Genomic DNA, 18,087 nt, shown 5'->3' on the forward strand with positions numbered 1-18,087 from the left:
GACAAAGTGTGCAGTGCAAAGAATGACATCACTTTTGGACAGCAACTACCAAGTTGGGTTCAAGGCTGGATTTTTTTTTTTTTTTTTAGGCTCGACTTCCCTTCATTTTTTTCTCCTCTGGCAGCATGCGGTTGTGTTTGCATAGCTTGGACAGAGTTTATAAATATAGGGAAGGCGGCAGACAAAACAAAGTTTCAAACTTTATTTCTAGCAAAAACATTGTCCCCCTGTCATCGAGCGACATTGACAGTCCTAAGCAAATTTCTAACGTAATGCTGCATGGGAACACAGCCAATGCTGCATCATTATACAGTAGCTCAGGCAGCCAGGAAATACCAACCATTTAGAAAATCTGGTCCTCTCTCATGAAGTATAAAAAGGAAAATAAAACAAAACTCAAACATGAGAGCTAAACTTCTAACAGATGTATGGTCGTGCCTCCTCTTTGCTAAAATGGCCATATTAAAAATAGTGAAATGGCTTGAAAATATAGGGAAGAAGCCGAAAAGTTGAGCGGAAACTCTGGAGATTCAACATGTTCGAGCCACCAGTCTTGCTGTGAGACAGTCCTGACTATATGGTTACAGTTGTAATTGATCAGATATTGATCCGGTGTACAGCTGTAAACCAGTGACACTGTCCAAAACAACGACAAGTCCCAGAACTCTTTGCTCCCGCTTTCTCGGTTAGACGGTCAGGCATCCTGCAGTTTTGGGCTCAGAATTTGAGGCTGAATCCTGGACCAACAGCGGATGCTCCCTGGTTGCTGGTTGTCAGGTGGAAGCCTGTGTCTCTAAGGTCATCATCGCCCTGGAGTGATCATACAAACAACATTAAGTTATGGTTAATGACAGCAGTCGGTTTCATCACTCTAGTGAAATCATGCATTTTTTTATATCCTACATATTTATTAGAGAACTCATCACACTACACTGGTTAACTTTGAGAAACCCTGAATGACTCTCATAAGGCATTTTAATTGTATTCCACACAAGTATGCATGAACATGTTTATCCCTATTATTATAGTTTTCCTGGGTTTCAGTGGAGTTTTAATGTTTCACAAGCTTTTCCGCTTTGGTAAGAATAAAACCAACATAAACAACCAACACTTTCGGCATGAAATGGTCTGATTTGTTGTCAAGGGAAGCAAATATCAACACTAACTTTTACTGAGAAACATCAGTATCAGCCGTAAGCTCCTGGGTGGGTAAGACCACTGCTGAAAACATTAGGGACTAAAGGGTGCTCATCATGGAAAACACAAGAAGGAAATACACGGACACAAAGCAGAAGCCTGTAGGTCTGTAATCTATTTAACACAGACAGCGTTCGGAAAGCCTGGTAGCTGTATGTAATGGAGAAAGTGGAGCCTAATGTTCTTACCAGGTGACTATAGCCGAGGCCTCCCTCGGGTGGACGGGGACTGGTGCCTCTCTTCACCCTCTGTTGCTCGCTCTTGGCCGGCCAGGTGGGGAACATGGACGGGTTGATGGGCAACGGCGTCTCGCGGAAGTACTCGTGCTTCAGCCCCTCGTCTGATAAAATGCGCTTACTGGGGCAGTAGGTGAGAAATCTGGAAAACAGCCGATGATGGAGTTCATATGGAGATGTTAATGCGCTTCAGTGACATTTTACTAAAGAAGCATCGGTAACCAGGCAACGATTGATGCGTGGACTTTGATTCTTTAAACACAATCGTCTGAGAGCAGAGTGGTGGTAAAAAAAAAAAAATAGAATTTATTTTGATAAAGAGGAAATCTAGCTCCAGACCTCTGAGCGGCTGCTCTGATATGTGACTTTTTTTCCCAGCAATTTAAATAGATCTGCAGTTTTGGACACAAGCAGGAATGACACTGATGAAGCTACACTAACTGTTGTAAATTAGCTTCCACTAGCAGCCAATACCACTGACCGCCTATGTTGACTAAAAGTGACAAGCTGACAAAGACAGATGGTTCTGCACCCTGATGGTCCTGCACCCTGATGGTCCTGCACCCTGATGGTCCTGCACCCTGATGGTCCTGTCTGTGTGCAGCTCTTGAGAAAATCTGAAGACTCCAAATGACCCAGCTGAGTTTTAATTGAGCTTTTTAGGATTTAAATATCAGCAGAGGACGTGTAATGTTTGTAGGAATCACCATGTTAAAAATATAGGCCAAGTGTAACCATAAATTAAAAATAGTGTATGTAGCTACCGTGATGTCAGACATTGATTTGTGGACTTCTGTTCAAAAGCCTAAAGTTAGAGGTTTTCTAAATGGGCGAGAGGGTGGCGCAGTGGAGCAGCGAGGGGTTGGTATTATTGAGAAGCTGATGACAGTATCGGCTGTCAGCCTGTCAATCAAAGCAGCATTAGCCTTCATTTGCGTACCTTTAAACAAAAAATAATAAAAAAAAAGGTGTAAATTGGTGAATTATATGACATGAATGTTGAAATTAGCTATAAAGGCCTTAACTGTTTTTTGTGTTGTGCTATAAACATGTTTGTTTCTGCTGTAAAGTGTAATGTTGGGCATTTTAACATGGGACTCTATAGCGACTACTTTGCTTCTAGACTCAGCCTCAAATGGCCATTCGAAGAGTTGCAGTTTTTCTGCACTTTCATGTTGGCTTCATTTTGAAGCTTCGGAGGTTGCCGCTTGATCTGGACACAAGATACAGGCCTGACGTGAGGGGCCAGCGGGTTTGTGCAGGGAGTCCAAATTGGTTATGACAGGCTCAACAGAGCATAATGGGGAGCTGCTCATTGTGATAATTGGCTTTCTGTGTCTAACTGTGTCTGATTAGACTCTCCCATGTGTGAGCGGGGGCAGTGAACGATTAACACGAGCCAGAAAAGATTTTACTGAACAAATTGCCTTTGTTTTAGTGTGGACGGGAGTTACTGACTGGGGTTACACTGATACCTGCTCTCTGACACATGGGGCCAATACTGGCATTGAAAGGGGACCCTCATCTACTTGTATCAACATCATTGTTTTTGTTTGGGAATTTCAAGAATGTGCGCTCTTCCTGCACCTGTGAACTTACTCAGCACCCTCAGGACCCAAAAGCCCTGCTGGTTTTTATTCAGACCATAAAGAACTGTTTATACCTGGGATGTGAACCAGAAGTATTCTGCGTCTCGAGGCCTAGGATATTATCTGGCCTGCTTATGTTATGGCACTTCCTGAAGTATGAAGTATCAAATAAAGCAAGAAATCCTTTCTGATGTTGGATACAAACAGTCCAAATCCTCAAACACTTTCCTACACAGATGATGTGATATTCTAACAGCTGTGTGATGTTTACCTGCCAAACTACTAGGGTTGGTACAGCTGGTACCTTAGGAATCAAACCATTACGCAGAATTCGGTGCCAGATTTTGTGTGCAGCAAGTGTGCAGCCGAGAGAAAGGGAGAGTGTGTGTGTCTGACAGTGTGTGACGGTGACAGTGCAGCTGCAGCGATCAGAGCAGAGAGTGTGAAGTTAAAAACAACAGCGTAGTGAGTGAACAGTTTGGGCTTTTTGTCAGTGAATTAAAGCTACAACTCCTCTAGACCCAAGCAAAGCTCACGTGTCTTTCTTGCCATCTGCTGATGACACTGAAGGGGGTTAGCTTCGAAGTTAGCGTGCCAAGTTAGCCTCACGTCAGACACTGAGTGACCAGGCTCCCTTAAGGTGGACTGTTAATGTGGAGCTGCTGAGACTCCCCTGAATTAGGGAGACAATAACTGATAACAACTCAAAATGTATGTTGCTGTTTTTGTTACTGTAACTTTTAATTAGTTAATTAGTGTTTTGTGTTAATTCATTGATATTTATATATATATTACACAGCCCACGACTCGCCTGATGGTTCTGCTCGGCCCGGGAAGATACCTCACAGTTTTACTTGTGAAACCAAAATAAATTTTAAAAAAGTGCAATAACCTAAATTGACTTTTATCTTGAAATGCTTGTCTATTGCGAGTTTGCTTCTTCCTGTCACAAGTAGCGTATAAAGTGTTTAATTTTGATTGTGCAACACAGACGTCGGGAGCTTCAATTTGGAGACAACTGCTGGTCCAGATGAGCACTGAAAAGGCGTAAGGTTGATGCCGAATGTAGTTTAACAAGTCACGGACTGCTAAGTATTGATTCACAGAGGTTGGCGGTGAAGCAGTGTGCTGAGTTTGCAGCCAGCACACTGCTCTAGTCTCTACAGTCTATAACTTAAGCCGTCACTTCAAGACAAAACGCAGAAAAATACCGAAATCTGGTGATAACTTAGTGATAAAATTAGAGGTTACCGCATAACAAAATTTCATTGGCCCCAGGCAAAAATCTGGGTTTCTCATGTGACCCCATTGGAAAAATAAGTGCCCACCCCTGATCTAAGTTCAAATTGGCCTTTGAAATTTAAAAAACAAATATACATGTATATAAATTTCGTATCAGATCAGAAAAAAGGATCAGTTAAGGCACTGTTTAGGCACCAGCACTGTTTAAAAGTATCGTTTTGGCACCGGTATCGGAAACAAACTCAAACAATACTCTACCCTACAAACTAAATCTCCAAACGTATCCCAGGATGCTCTGTCTGAAGCCTTTCAAACTGCACTTCTCTATGTGTTGACCTCCTGAGGTCTGAAACAGTCCTTGGATAAACGCCTCGTGAGTCTCCTGACAGCTGGAAGGTTTCAGCTGCGTTGGACGGGCGCCAAACTTCCACTGAACCCTGATCCCTCCACAGCGGACATGCTGTTGCCATCCTCTGCAGCTGCGAGGTAACCGAGCGGTATGGTTTGCATTTACAGGTGTGGGCTGAAGGCTCTGTGGGTGGGTAAAGATCTGAGGGGAGAGCTGAAAAGCTCGTCTCTGCTCTTTGCAGCTGCTAAACAATGCTGATCTTCGGAATGTCCGAGAGAGAATTATGAAGCCATTACTCTCTGTGTGAAAATGATTTTCCGTATTAAACGTGTGTTTTCTAAAACATTTTCCTGTAGTGTGGAGCATCACCATGGTGAGCGTGCGTGTGTGAAACGGAACAAGGGGATGGAACGGGACTGCTGCTAAGGCATGTTGATGAATTACCGCTCCGCTACCGTTGTCATGTTTTAAGTCAGCTTGCCAGAAATGCACTGACTGCATAAAAAGAGCTGGAAAGAGTAACAGACTTTGACAGGGTAGCAATGGGTTCATCCAAGTAAGGCAATTTCCAGTGTAGGAGTCATGCTGATTGTTACTGATTAGTGGTGGATATTTGCCTTTCGCTGATATTAGTCAGTGTTCTATCAATAATGGACGGAAAATAATACAGTGCCTGTGTGGATATATTTTTGACCAACTGGGAAATTTACTGGAACAAACGATGTACTCATCCTGGCTTAACAGCTAGGATGGTTTGTCAAGAACACAGTTATCTGTACGCAGTGCAAACAGCTACAGTCACCTGCACACACAGACTGAAAACAGTTGGAATACCAGACTAGTAAAGACGCAGTGCATGTTCGAGATGTTACGTTGTGTGATTTGTGTGGAGTGAGAAAAATCTTACTTGTTCATGAGGTCAAAGCCTTGATCTGAGAGCAGCGCTCCAAAGCGCTTTCGCAGGTTGTTGTAGGGATACTCTGTGAAAGTCATCTTCTTCACAGCGGGCAGCTCGCTGTAGCCGGGCCAGATCTTCTCGCTGGGTGACCCCAGATCCTACAGACAACACACACAAGTCGGCAGACAGCATATTGTTAGTGCAAGGAGAGGTGGATATTAGATATTCCCACTTTGGCAAAAAGACAACATCAACCTCAGATGTGTGGCACCAAACGAGTCCTAAGTACATTTCAATACTTTGATTCATAACTGGCAAAGACAGTAGGATGACTTCAGTCCACACGGCTGACGTGCTTCATGTAACTAGTGCAGTCTCTGTCTGTCTTTCTTTTGTCAACAACCGTTCATCTGATCGACTTTACACTTAGCAGGCGTATTGCTGAGGAACCAAGGAAGTGCACAGTCTTTGGCAAATGGTAAAAATGGTAAATGGACTTCACTTGTATAGTGCTTTTCTGGCCTTCCAAACACTCAAAGCACATTCACGCGCTGATGGCCGAGGCTACCGTACATGGTGCGGCACGCACTCACACTGCGTTGGTGCAGCATTGGGAGCAATTTGGGGTTCAGTATCTTGCCTAAGAATAATTCAACATGTTGCCTAGAGGAGCCGGGGAAGGAACCGCTGACCTTCTGATTTGAGGACAACCTTTTATACCTTTAAGCCGCCCTTTGGGTCATATTTAGTAGTAGTATTGGACACATCGTGTGATGAATTGAGAGGGGACCCCTATTTTAAAGAATTAGCGATAAAGCTTTCAGAAATTAGCACTTATGTTCACAGAAACAGCCTGATCCCAAAGAGCAAATGATACTTATACTCCCAAGGAAGCACAGCGTCACAAGTAAAGTTGTTTGGGTGAGTGGTTCTCCAGAAAGCTGCAAGCGGCAATACCTCGCTATCGTCCTTTTCTGAAAACGGACACAGCCTCATTTTACGACCTACTGATTGCTTTCAGCCACGACGGAGCTGTGTGTTGCTGCTGATGCAAGCACAACTCCCTGCTGTTCAGCTTTACACTAAAAGTTTTCCACTTGTAAACAGGTGGGTTGGTTTACGGTTAATCAGCAGTGCTATTGCTAAAAAAAACAGGTATAATCAAGCAGACATGGTAATATTCTGCAGTACTTAGGCAGTGAATGAGTTTTCAATATTGCACAGAGGTACAGTTCAAACAGTGATCAACCCTGCCAATATGTCATCAAGGTAAACAGCTTTCCCGTGCTCTGCTGTGTGCTGGAAAAACAGTCACACTGTGTCGTTCACGGCATGGCTCGGCTCCACTACCTCCTGTACTATGGAAAAACCCTATATTGTGAACTTCTCAGTTTCATAATAACTTCATCAGCTGGTTTAATGTCTACCAACAGCTCCACCCTGTGGGGCACTACAGAACTCCATGCTGCCTCCTTTGACGGAGGACACACTCAAAAGATTTACAGGCTGTAAACAGAAGAGCTTTACCCTTTTACAGTGAGAGTTTATTGCTTTTTATAAAGGAAAACTGGTGCATTTACCTTAAAAATCTTGTTAATTTGGTCGATTTCAGATTTTCCAGGGAAAAGAGGTTTCTGGGTGAGGAGCTCGCCAAATATGCAGCCCACTGACCACATGTCCACAGCTGTGGAGTACTCCTGCGGAGAGAAGAGCAAACACAGTGGCAGTCCGCAGAAACACAATGTAGACAGTCTGCTGGCAAGCTTCTCCGTTTGTCTGTCTCATGTGCGAAAGTGGATGTGCTCAGACGGTCTGCTGGACCACTGACATCTGGCTGTGTAAATCATATACCGTAAAACTCAAATAGTGTTTCAGCGGTATTTGGTATCCTATAAACTATTCCTCTCCTGGAAATATATCTTCGGTTAAACCAAATCAATCAATATGATGTAACCACGTATCTGAGAAATACATCAGCCTAATATTTGTAGCCTCAGCTACTGCATAGGTATTTCATATGGTTCCTGTGAAGTGTGGAGTTAGTGTGAAGTTGAATTCTCACCTTTGCTCCGAGCAGCAGCTCTGGGGATCGGTACCACAGGGTCACCACCACAGGGGTGTAGGGCTTCAGGGGGGAACCGTACTCTCGGGCCAAACCAAAGTCGCCAATCTACAGTAAAGGACAGGTGGCTCACATTAACATCACGAAAATTCATTCAGGGTTAAAGAACAACACCTCAACATTTACAGGATTCTTCCAAATGTTTATTTTATGATTCTCTGACGTCTCCTAGGAGATGAAAAGACCATATACTCTGTGCGGCATGGTACAGCATCGTCATATTGGATTTGAAAAATTACAAGTACAGTGTGATTCATATTTTCTATTGTCAGCCTGCATAAAATTCACACCGACTGTCTGTGAAAACACGTTTATTTACACATGGACGCTGTCTGCTGGTCAGTTTTGCCAGAAATTCACGCTCTGATTGACTTTTAGTAATCATGTGTTGTCTCTGGAGCTGTAATGTATTGCTTTTAGCTGGGGAGAAAGTGTTACTTCATCAAACCATGGATCACAGGAACTGCTTTTAGTATAGAAGTTTCTATACTCTACCAAATTATGAATGGGTTTTTAAAAAGATATAAATAAATTTAAGGGTTAGGGTTTTTTTTCTTCTTCAACACATTTTTTGTGGTAATATTTCACAAGTCGTAATAATAATTAAAACTGTTAATAAAAAACAATCTACAGGCTGCACTCAAACTCAGACCAAACCTCAATCGAACTGTAACAGTAGGCTGTACTGATCAAATATAAAACAAGATTCTGTTACTGCGTTGTCTCTTTTTCTGGCTTAAAATATTTTCATAAACATATTTTAGTGCACTGTTTAGGTGTAATAGTGAACGTTTGTAAACAGGAAGTGGGTGCTGTATCTCTTCCTGCGCAGTGAAAAGAAAAGCTGAAAAGAAGGAGATCCAGCAGTAAAACTAAACAGCGCTGATCAAATATGAACAAAGGTTCGGTTACTGCGATGCATATTTCTCGCCTCAAATGTTTTCAGAAACATGCTTTAGCTTACTGTTGAACTGCACGAGAAATCATTTGCTACCAGCCGGGTGCCACTATGTCAAACGGATGAGTTTACATTACGTCACCTGCCTGCGGGAGCGTTTATTTGCCTGTTGCAGTGCAGTTCAGCCTGGCAGTTGCAGGTTTTCTACCTAATAAATGCAATTGCCACAACCGCTTTTTCTGTTTTTTCTGGTCATGTAGCACCAGTTTCAAAAGTATTTGCGTCTTTCTACTGCACAGGCAGCTCATGAAAAAAAAGAAGCATATTTCCTACACTGAAATACAGAGCAGTTGTTGCCAAGATAACACCAAACTAGCTAACCCCCCTCAGTTCACGGGGCCTAAATGAGAACCACAGTCCTACATACCTTGAGAATTCCCTTGTGACTCAGCAGCAGATTGGACGTCTTCAGATCACGATGGAGGATCCAGTTATCGTGGAGATGTTGCACGCCTCGCAGCAGCTGAATCATCAGAGTCTTTACTTCACCTGAAATAGAAACTTCATGCTTCAATAGAGCTGTTGTGAGGCAGATGATTTAATGCTAATCCATAAACAAGGAAAAAAATAAAGACAGAGCACCATTTTTTTAAAATCACATTCAACTTTTTACAGATGCAGTAATGTCTCAGTTTACCTGGCAGGAAGGGCTGCTTCATGGTTTCCATCAGACTCTTAAGGTCATGTTCTACATAGTTCATCACAATGTAGATCTTATCCATGTTACTTCCAACGACTATTTCCTGACAGGGAGGGAAAAACAAGAAGGAGGTTTAGCTCGGACACTTAAGGACACACATTAGCCAATATAAGTGTTGATTTGAAGTCATTTTCGAGTCCACTCACCCTCACTGTGACAATGTTTGGGTGCTGAGCTTTCAGGATTGTATTGATTTCTCTCAAAGAGGTGATGGGGAACCCCTCCTTCTCCTTCTCCATCTTCAACCTCTTCAAAGCCACAATTTCATCTGCAAACATGAGACCGCATTCAGTGAGACCCCTAAAAACACATCTGAGAACCCCAAAGGCGAACGGACCTATGTGCTTATTTCCGTACCTGTCTTTTTGTCCTTGGCTCTGTACACCACACCGTAGGTTCCCTCCTCTATCCGGTTCAAGCACTGGAACTCCTCAACACTGCGACAACCCTGAAAAACAACACAGTCTAAGCTCAGCATGCTACTCGCTTGCATTAAATGATTACAAAAATAATTTGTGGCTGAGCTGGATTTTGCATTATGTTGGTGCCCACCTGTAAAGCGGGCAGATATTTAGGCAGCTCCTTCTTCAGCTCCACAGGTGAAATCGGGGGGGAGTCTGGGATGTAGTTCTCTTCGGGGGTGGGGGGTCCAGAATGAGCTTGAGATACAGGCGTGGGGTCACCATCTCCTGCATCCTCCTCTTCCTCCTCCTCCTCTTCTTCTTCCTCCTCCTCTTCCTCCTCCATGTCCTCGCTTTCCTCTGAGTCGTGATCGAAACGGGACTCCGGCACTGTGAGGCGAAAGGCTGCAGTCAGTTAAGTGTTGGCACATTTACGTTGCTAGAATTTAGATATGGAGAGGTCAAAATTCCCATGTCAATTTTTGCATGAACTTAAAACAACTTCATCATGTGATCAACACGTGGCTTGCGGCCTTCATCAGAGTCATACTTTGCATTAAGGAGGTGGTCGGTCACTGTTGTGTTTATGATGTCACTTGCTGGATAACATATTTACGGTGTGATTGAATCATATTCAATTTGTGAGTCCTCCAACTGTATGGGAGCGAAATACTTCTCTATAGTCGGGGTATTACATACAGCAGGTGTCAGTCGGCGCGCTCCGAGTTTGGAGAAGAAAGCAGAGCAATCTACTGCTGTAGATGAGTCCAGCAACAAAATGTATTTTAGCCACCTAAAAAAATCTGTATCAGTTCACGTATTTTCACCTTTCTGTCAGACAGTCTGTTCTGCTATTGGCTTTAGTTCTCTGTCTATGCTCCAACCAGACTCCATAAACACAAACAATAATTTTGGCTTGCTGATCACAGGAGCTGCTGGTCTACCGCTGCCTTGATCAGTTAGTTTGTGTTATTGTGTTACTTTGGCCACTCCGAACTAAACCTTTTCAACACCAAAGTCACACAATATGACAAAGAAGCAAACTGTTGGAGGCAGCAGTAGACCAGCAGGCCTTGTTTTCAGAGATGCTAAATCACTGTTTTTCTCAATGGAGTCTGGCTTTGAAGAAAGCGACATAACAGCTTAGTTTCCCCATCGGTAATTACTGTCTGCATCAAGGGAAAGCTTTGGAAATATTCTATATATGGTATACATTTAAACTGTTTTAGATTAGATTCTTCTAGGTGGCTGAAAAGGTATTGTTACTAACGCCACAGAAGTACATTGCTTTGCCTCTTCGTCAGACTCCAGCCTGCTTCTCCAACTGACATCTAACTGAATGTAAAACACTGACTATGAATAAGTAACTCATATAAGCCCCATTTCAAAAGAATTATCCCTTTAAGGCTTGTTTCTGTTAAGTGGTTGCCTCGTGTTAGTCCCTGTGTTACTGACATCAGGCTGTAGGTCTGTGTTTTTAACGTTTAGTACATTTTCGTTTGCATTAGGATCACAGATTGTGCCTTTTAAGAATCCTGCAGAGATGAATCCTGGCAAGACATTTTATTGACCTTCAAAAGAAGATTTATAAATAAAACTGCCAAATATTCAGCAGACAGAGCCAAGCTTTTACTGACCCGAATATGATTTATGGACTCTCTCTCCACTGGCCACGCAACTCTCCCATCTAAAATGGTTTGCAGATATAAACTGTTTACCTATTTCCTTTTTTAACCACACAAATAATTACAATTTAGCCAGGCAGCAGAACACTCAAATCATGGGGATGCTTGATCAAATATGCCTTTGGAAAACTTTCCAAGTTCAGTTGCGTGTCAAATTCAAATTGCTAACACAGTCGAATCCCAGCTGACATGTTTACCCACCTGCAGGTATGTGATTGTGATTTCCATTTTCCCTCTCCTCTTCGAAGTCTTCCCCTGACTGCTCGTCCTCACTCACGTCCTCTGAAAGAGAGGATGTTGCTGTGTTAAACATGTGATGTTGCGTAACTGGACCTGACACGGTGACAGAAGTCACAGCGGTGGAGCTGTTTTTGGCACTTTTACCTGCACTATGCTCAGACCTTCCTGAGCCAGAAACGGACTCCTCTTCTTCACCCTCGCTCTGGCTGCTGGACTCCTCTTCTTCATCATCATCCTCTTCCTCAGAGCCTGATCCTGATGCTTGACAAGAAAAGATACAAGAGAAGTTTTTTTTAAAAATAACTGGAAGCAATTCAACTGCAATAATGAATAGCCACACTATCCTGTAGTTGTAGATTCTTGTATGTGTTAGCACCATAGACTCGATTACTCCCTGGTCTCTGTCCGTAGTACAGGTTATAAAGCACGCCCCTCCATGTTAGTGAATGAGACAAAGGCCAAACTAAAAAACTCAAAGAACAAGCCAAATAAATATTTCCCAAAGATAGTTTCTGTCATTTAAGGTAGTTCTCATCACCCTGATGTTTGATCAAGTGATCGTTTTAAAGATCATTTTGGTTTTAATAAGGTATTTAATGCTATAAAATGTGGATTTTTCTGCCATGATTCACAGCTGTGTTGGCCAATCAGTGAGCTCGCGTTCACTGGTGCTGCTCGCGAATGGTCAGACAGGCGTTCTGCCAGACTCTGGCTCCAAATGAAGACACCAGCTCAAGATGACAGTGGCTGTGTCCAGGACATTTTAGCTTCACTTAAGCATGAAGGGGGAAGGGGGGGACAAGTCGTCCATCTTTAAATTCAGTCTGTGTTTAACACCAGTGCATTCCTGCAGTGCTTCTGACTCACTCGTCCCTTCTAATACAGTTCAAAGCTATAATGACTAACCTATTATCAGAAGTGTAAATGACCAAAGACGTCAGGCGTCCTGAAAGTGTTTAGATTTACAGTTAAAGGGTAACTGGACAATCCAAGTACTGCGACTTTGTTGTTCATGTCTTTGCTATGAGTCGAGGTTAAATGACCCTTTACCAATGGAAGACTCTCCGGAGCTGGTCTTCCTTTCGCTGTCACTGATGTCCTGGAGGTCGGCGAGCAGATCTTTGCTCTCTGGCTTTTCCTCCTTTGATGCTGCAGACAAAAGCCAGTGTCAGTTATTCTGAAATGTACAAAATGAAGATGATCTTGGGCAAAGTGAGTCTGTGAAATTTCATTTATAAATGAATAAACTTACTTCCACTTCTCCGTGGTTCGCTGTGTTCCGATCTGTCCCGGGGAGTGCGGATGGGACTTCGGCTGCGGTGACTTTGTTTTGACTCATCAGGTAGCATTCGATGGTGAGACGGCACTGTGGACAGGAGAAATCTCTTATTCAAGTTGAAATTACGTTTTTTTTTTAATTCTTTGAATATCTCTTTTTGAGTGCAATTTACTTTTTAACTCAAAATGAAACTTCTTGGAGGCATAGTCGTAAGAAATATAAAGATCTTAAATCAAAGCCCTGAGTGGGTTTGCAGAGCAACTGAAGCACGCCACATTTGACAGACATGGATATAACTTCTCACAGGAGCCGGCCCCTTTTTCACACGCCAATCAAAACAGACTTTGGATTCACTTTTACTGATAATACCTAAAAGCATCAGCTCATGGCACCATGAAAACATGTTTGTTCAAAAAACAGAACGTCACATGTCCTTGTTGCAGGTTGAAGCCAGGGTAACACAACTTGTTACTGTGACCTAAAATGTGTCATTAACTTAGCTGAGTCACACACAAGTTAAGACAAGAAATAAAATATAGAGTAGTGTGTGGTGCATGTGAAAATATGCAATTAACAATGAAATAATGATAAATTTCCCCTACACACCACATCAACGAGCCATACTGTGCACCCATTTAACCATACATTTAATTTTATTTGTTTTATTTATGCAGGAAAGGAGTTAAAAGTAATATTAGGTTTGTCACAGTTAAAACTGGCCTGACTCAGTTTAAAAAGTGGTTTTCAGCAGGTTCCTGTTCAGAGGCCAAAAATCTTATTACAATATCAAATATAGAATCAATCAACAGACACAACAACAAAGCATAAACATCTACAAAGACATTAATGAGTAGAGGACTATGTGGAGTGTGCGAGATGGTATATGAAATTTAAATCAGAGGTTGCATGTATGTTCTTCCATTAAATAGTGTTTATATGTATGCTTGCAATGTGTAATAGAGGTTATTGTTCTAATGTAATATAGGGCTGAAAAATGTCCAAAAAAAAAATCAGTCTCTCAGCATTCCTAAATCACTTTGCGTATTCTTCTTGTAAAAGAAAGTATGTCGTGTGCAGATTGATAGAACAATTATCCACCCTTTGACAAACTGCTGCTGAGGAAAAACAGAACTCATGGAGAGGTCTGTCTGCGCTGTGATCACAGACCCGCAAAAACCTCTGAATGTATAAAGGCCACACAGAATGATATAACGGCACAGATACACACACACATTTAAAAGACAAAAAGTTTGCTGCCCCACCTCTCCTCTTGATCTTACACCATCAGGCCCTCACACTTCTGACAAAGTCTTAAATGCCTCCTAACATTATATACCACCTGCCTGCCCTCAGGCTGGATTCCCTTAAAATGCTGTTTCGTCTGAACTTGAATCAACAGCCTGGCCCTATCCAGGATCAAAAATTGCCCACCAGGTGATCGTGTTCATTCACTGACCTTCCCGCCGACTATCTCGCTCTTTGCGTCGCTCCTCGGCCCTCCTCTCACGATCCTTCAGCTCCCTTTGCTCTTTTTGCTGTTCGCGCAGCTTGCGCTCCCGTTCACGCTGGCGCTCCTGCTGTTCCAGCCGGTCCCTGTGGTCCAAAAAAAACCCAGGAGAGTCCAATCGGGGTCTGTCCAGACAACCAAAAGTCCAATCTTGTCAATGTTTGTTTATTTTTTAGTTTAAGTTGTTAAAGCTTGTTCTACTCAAACATTCAATTATTTTATGGCTGCAGCATTGCCCTGTTACCCTCACAGCTGTATTCAACAAGAAATATATTACAATAACAAAACTGACATGGATGGTTTGTTGCATTTCCACTTGACTATATATATATTTCAAAAATGATTGTTTTTTCGAAAATTTTAATTCTTTTTACAGTGAATTTTCATCCAGAGTACAGTAGCTATAAATTTGAGAGAAGAATAAAAGAAATTTAGATCAATTTCATGTTGCTTAAAAGCTTCATCATCCTGGCAAACTGAATGCTTACTCCAAATAAACAAATAAAATGAATAAATAAATAAAATAAAAGAAAAAAACTTGCTGGCATACACTAATCAAATGGAAAATCAAAACAATCAACACATTAGTGCCGTAAATGATCAAAAATAATCAAATATGGGGTGCCTTTCCAGGGTCTATGCTCACCTCTCTCTGCGGGAATGAGCTCTGGCCTGTTCCCTGCGTTTTTGCCTCTCCCAGTCTCGCCGTGCTTTGTCTTCCTCCCACTGACGCTTCCTGCGATCGCTCTCTCGTTCTTTTTCTTTGTCTTTGGGTCGTACATGTTTCCCTGCTGTAAGAGTAAAAGGCCATGAGTGAAAGAAGATCTTGAAGAATTGTTCCAAACATGTTGTATTTAGCTGAAAATCACACGTAAGCGGTAACTAAGCTGCACTCCCGCACCTCCTTCAGCAGAGTGGCTGCGATGACGTCTTTTGTCTTTTCTCTTCTCTTCCTTTCTATGGTGAGACTTGTCTTTTCTTGCGATTTGCTGTGGAGGCTTGATTGCTAATGATTCATCTTCCTCACCCCTGTAGAAATAAAAAGAAAACGCTGTGACAGTTCATAGAGCCAGCGACATGTCATTTTCAACCATAACATTTTAAATTGAATTATTCCATGCATACTACTTCCAAAGTGAAAATACACTCATGTTTGTCTCTTACAGTGGCAAGTACCTGTCCTCTGTTGAGTCCTCCCGTGTGTACGGGGAATTACGAATTGTTATTTCCATCCTTTGATCCCGTAGTTCTCCTTCCTCCGGAGTATCTCGTTTGGCTTCCCGATCATCCGACTGTGGAACAAGGCCCTGTGTGAACTGTGCAAGACAAGAGGAAGCAGAATATTTTGTTAAAATCATAGAGACATCATTAAAATACTGTCAGATATGGAATAAGACACGCAATTCAATGTTCTCAATAAATGAATAAATACAGAAATTATTTTTATTTTCTCATCAGAACTGTCTCTTAGTGTGTGTCTTAAGCTTCTGAAACAACATTTAAGAAATAGGTCATTAAACTGTTATATAAAAGCAAAAAATAATAATGAAAACAATAAACACAACAAGAATAGTTATGGATATTACAATTATAATGTTACTGTGAATAAATCTATGTGTTTTCAAACATAAATTTATCACACAATTTGCCTTTTCTTATCATTTATTCTTTTAGTTTCCATGAGTTTCTATAGAAATCTTATAAAACAACAAAACTAAAACAGCAAGTGTTTCTGGCAAATTATTTTTTAAAAACTATGTTAACGTATGTGAGTGTTACATTAGCTTTGAGATACTTTACATTTTTCTGGCGCTTGAGATCTGTTCTCTCTTCTAATTCTCTTCGGCGTTTCTTTTCCTGCAGGATTTCGTCAAGTGTTTTTACTTTCCAGGTCTCCTTTTCGTCCCCCATCAGCGTCCACTCTCCACCGCCTGTTCCACATCACACACACACAAACATAAACACACAAGTGTGCATAACATTGCATTTCAACTTAGAATTCATTTAATCTGATTCCTGCAGAGTTTGACATTTACACTTAAAACAGATCAACTGAAGAGCCTGCCACTTGCAGGTCATCGTTTTTCAAAATGTATCTCTCTAGTTTTCCTCTATGTACATTGTTTATGCAAGTAGTTAAAATGTGACCACTGGTGAAAAACATTGTTAGTCTTCAGTTTGTCCAACTGTTAAAATACGCTTATGTTCTTCGAGGTTGAGGATCTGGCAGAATTGCCATTCGAAATATGTGATTTTGAGGCCTTATTGTGAATCAGCAGTTATTTCATAAGAGTGACATAAAAATAAATTCTTTAAGTAAATATTAATATTCACTCCAGCAGGCTGCAATGATTTTTTGGGAGAAAAAAAAGTCAGGTTTATAAACTGTTTATTATGAACTGATTACAGGCCCGCTATTCCCAGTATTGTAACACTACAACGCATCGCAATTTCAAACACTTTTATTGCACAAGTAGTCATATTTACGCTAAATACAACCCAAACAATACCTCGTCAATGGACCTAAGGTGACTTTTTTTGTTATGTTTGGCATTTGACATCCCATTATCGATAACGTGCATCACAACGATAACGTAACGTTGTGCACGTTAGCAGTTAGCTAACGTTAAAAGGCCAGTAGACGTTAGTAGTGTCTGAGTAAGCCGGTGGTTGACCTGTAAAGTACGTTATAATCGTACGTCAGGGAAAAATGCACAATTACTGTTGAGCTTATTACTTCAAACGTTAAAGCCGCTGTGTGTTTTCAGTCCAGCGGTGGGTGCTATCACATTAGCCAGCTAACGTTAGCTAAAACTAGCATGGTCGACCGTTGCTAAACATCTTCTAGAGCTAAATACTTGATTTTAAAGGGAATAGTAAGTACAGCTAGTAGTGCTATCAACTGAAGGGCATATGGCTATGTCCGGAGCTTTGCTTAAAAGCCTAGGTACAAAAAAGGATTAAATAAACCAGCGAGCAGGTGAAATGGCTAAACAAACCTGAGGTATGCGCAGCGGTATTATGGCACACCGGAAGTGTTAACGCAGCCAGTAACGTCCGCAACTAAAATTTCCGATGTGAAACAATAACTTCCTCCTTTAATATAATATAATATAATATAATATAATAAACCTTGACAAAATAAGTGATTTATAATGGGATAGCACCACTATGTGGCTATTTTAAAAAAAAAATAGAGCTGTAAAATTTATCAAATTTAATAGTTTTAGTTCCAAGTTACTTTGCAGATTTGGTCCAGGGAGCTTTATGACCTTTCAACCTAGGGTCCAACTCAAAACACTTGAGTGGCTATATGAAATAATGCGATATTATCTGAGTGGGTGTTTGAAATCCCACTATACTACTTTAACTCCTGACCACGCATTGGATGGTGAGGCATGGAATATTGAATTTGCTCTTCCTTACAAGTACATGCTGTCCAAAAAAAATCTGAGTTGCTTTTTAAAATTATACACAGATGCTATCCAGTATATTCTGTTACTTATAGATACATTCCTGATAAGAAGGACGAATGCACCTTCAGTGACAATATGGAAGAAACACTGAAACAGTCCCCCCGTGTGTACATGTGACTATGTTCTGGACTGTTTTTCAGTTGTATCTCAAAGAAATTTTGGCAAGAGCATATATATCATATATAACATATATATCAAAATGTCTTCA

At 41.5% G+C, this 18,087-nt stretch overlaps 1 protein-coding gene across 5 annotated transcripts; it reads right to left on the reverse strand.

Moving 5' to 3' along the window:
* Nucleotides 1-187: 187 nt before the first annotated feature.
* On the reverse strand, nt 188-17,473 carry cdk11b (cyclin dependent kinase 11B). 5 transcript variants are annotated; one of them, XM_088082461.1, is made up of 20 exons: nt 17,403-17,473; nt 16,204-16,334; nt 15,580-15,719; nt 15,305-15,432; nt 15,050-15,194; nt 14,353-14,489; nt 12,870-12,983; nt 12,668-12,766; nt 11,762-11,878; nt 11,579-11,659; nt 9,844-10,082; nt 9,649-9,739; nt 9,438-9,559; nt 9,229-9,334; nt 8,959-9,080; nt 7,574-7,681; nt 7,092-7,208; nt 5,521-5,669; nt 1,386-1,575; nt 188-810 (listed from the first exon to the last, which is right to left on the reverse strand). In XM_088082461.1, exons 2-20 carry the CDS (start codon nt 16,312-16,314, stop codon nt 718-720), a joined length of 2,409 nt encoding a protein of 802 aa, XP_087938587.1. In that variant the 5' UTR covers nt 16,315-16,334; nt 17,403-17,473; the 3' UTR covers nt 188-717. The 5 variants fall into 5 exon arrangements, with proteins under 5 accessions (XP_087938587.1, XP_087938584.1, XP_087938585.1 ...); XM_088082458.1 differs by having other exon boundaries at nt 14,353-14,528; XM_088082459.1 differs by having other exon boundaries at nt 15,568-15,719.
* Nucleotides 17,474-18,087: the final 614 nt, after the last annotated feature.

This window comes from Plectropomus leopardus, chromosome 9 (genome assembly GCF_026936395.1).
Source record: "Plectropomus leopardus strain MGB_pleo_1.0 chromosome 9, ASM2693639v1, whole genome shotgun sequence".
Taxonomy (NCBI): domain Eukaryota; kingdom Metazoa; phylum Chordata; class Actinopteri; order Perciformes; family Serranidae; genus Plectropomus; species Plectropomus leopardus.

Coding starts and splice junctions, on each gene's coding strand:
- cdk11b (XM_042491075.2), bottom strand. CDS start 16,314: ATGGGGGACGAAAAGGAGACCTGGAAAGTAAAAACACTTGACGAAATC. Junction 15,720..16,203: donor ATCTCAAGCGCCAGAAAAAT/GTAAAGTATCTC, acceptor TGTCTTGCACAG/TTCACACAGGGCCTTGTTCC. Junction 12,767..12,869: donor CGAACCACGGAGAAGTGGAA/GTAAGTTTATTC, acceptor TTTTGTCTGCAG/CATCAAAGGAGGAAAAGCCA.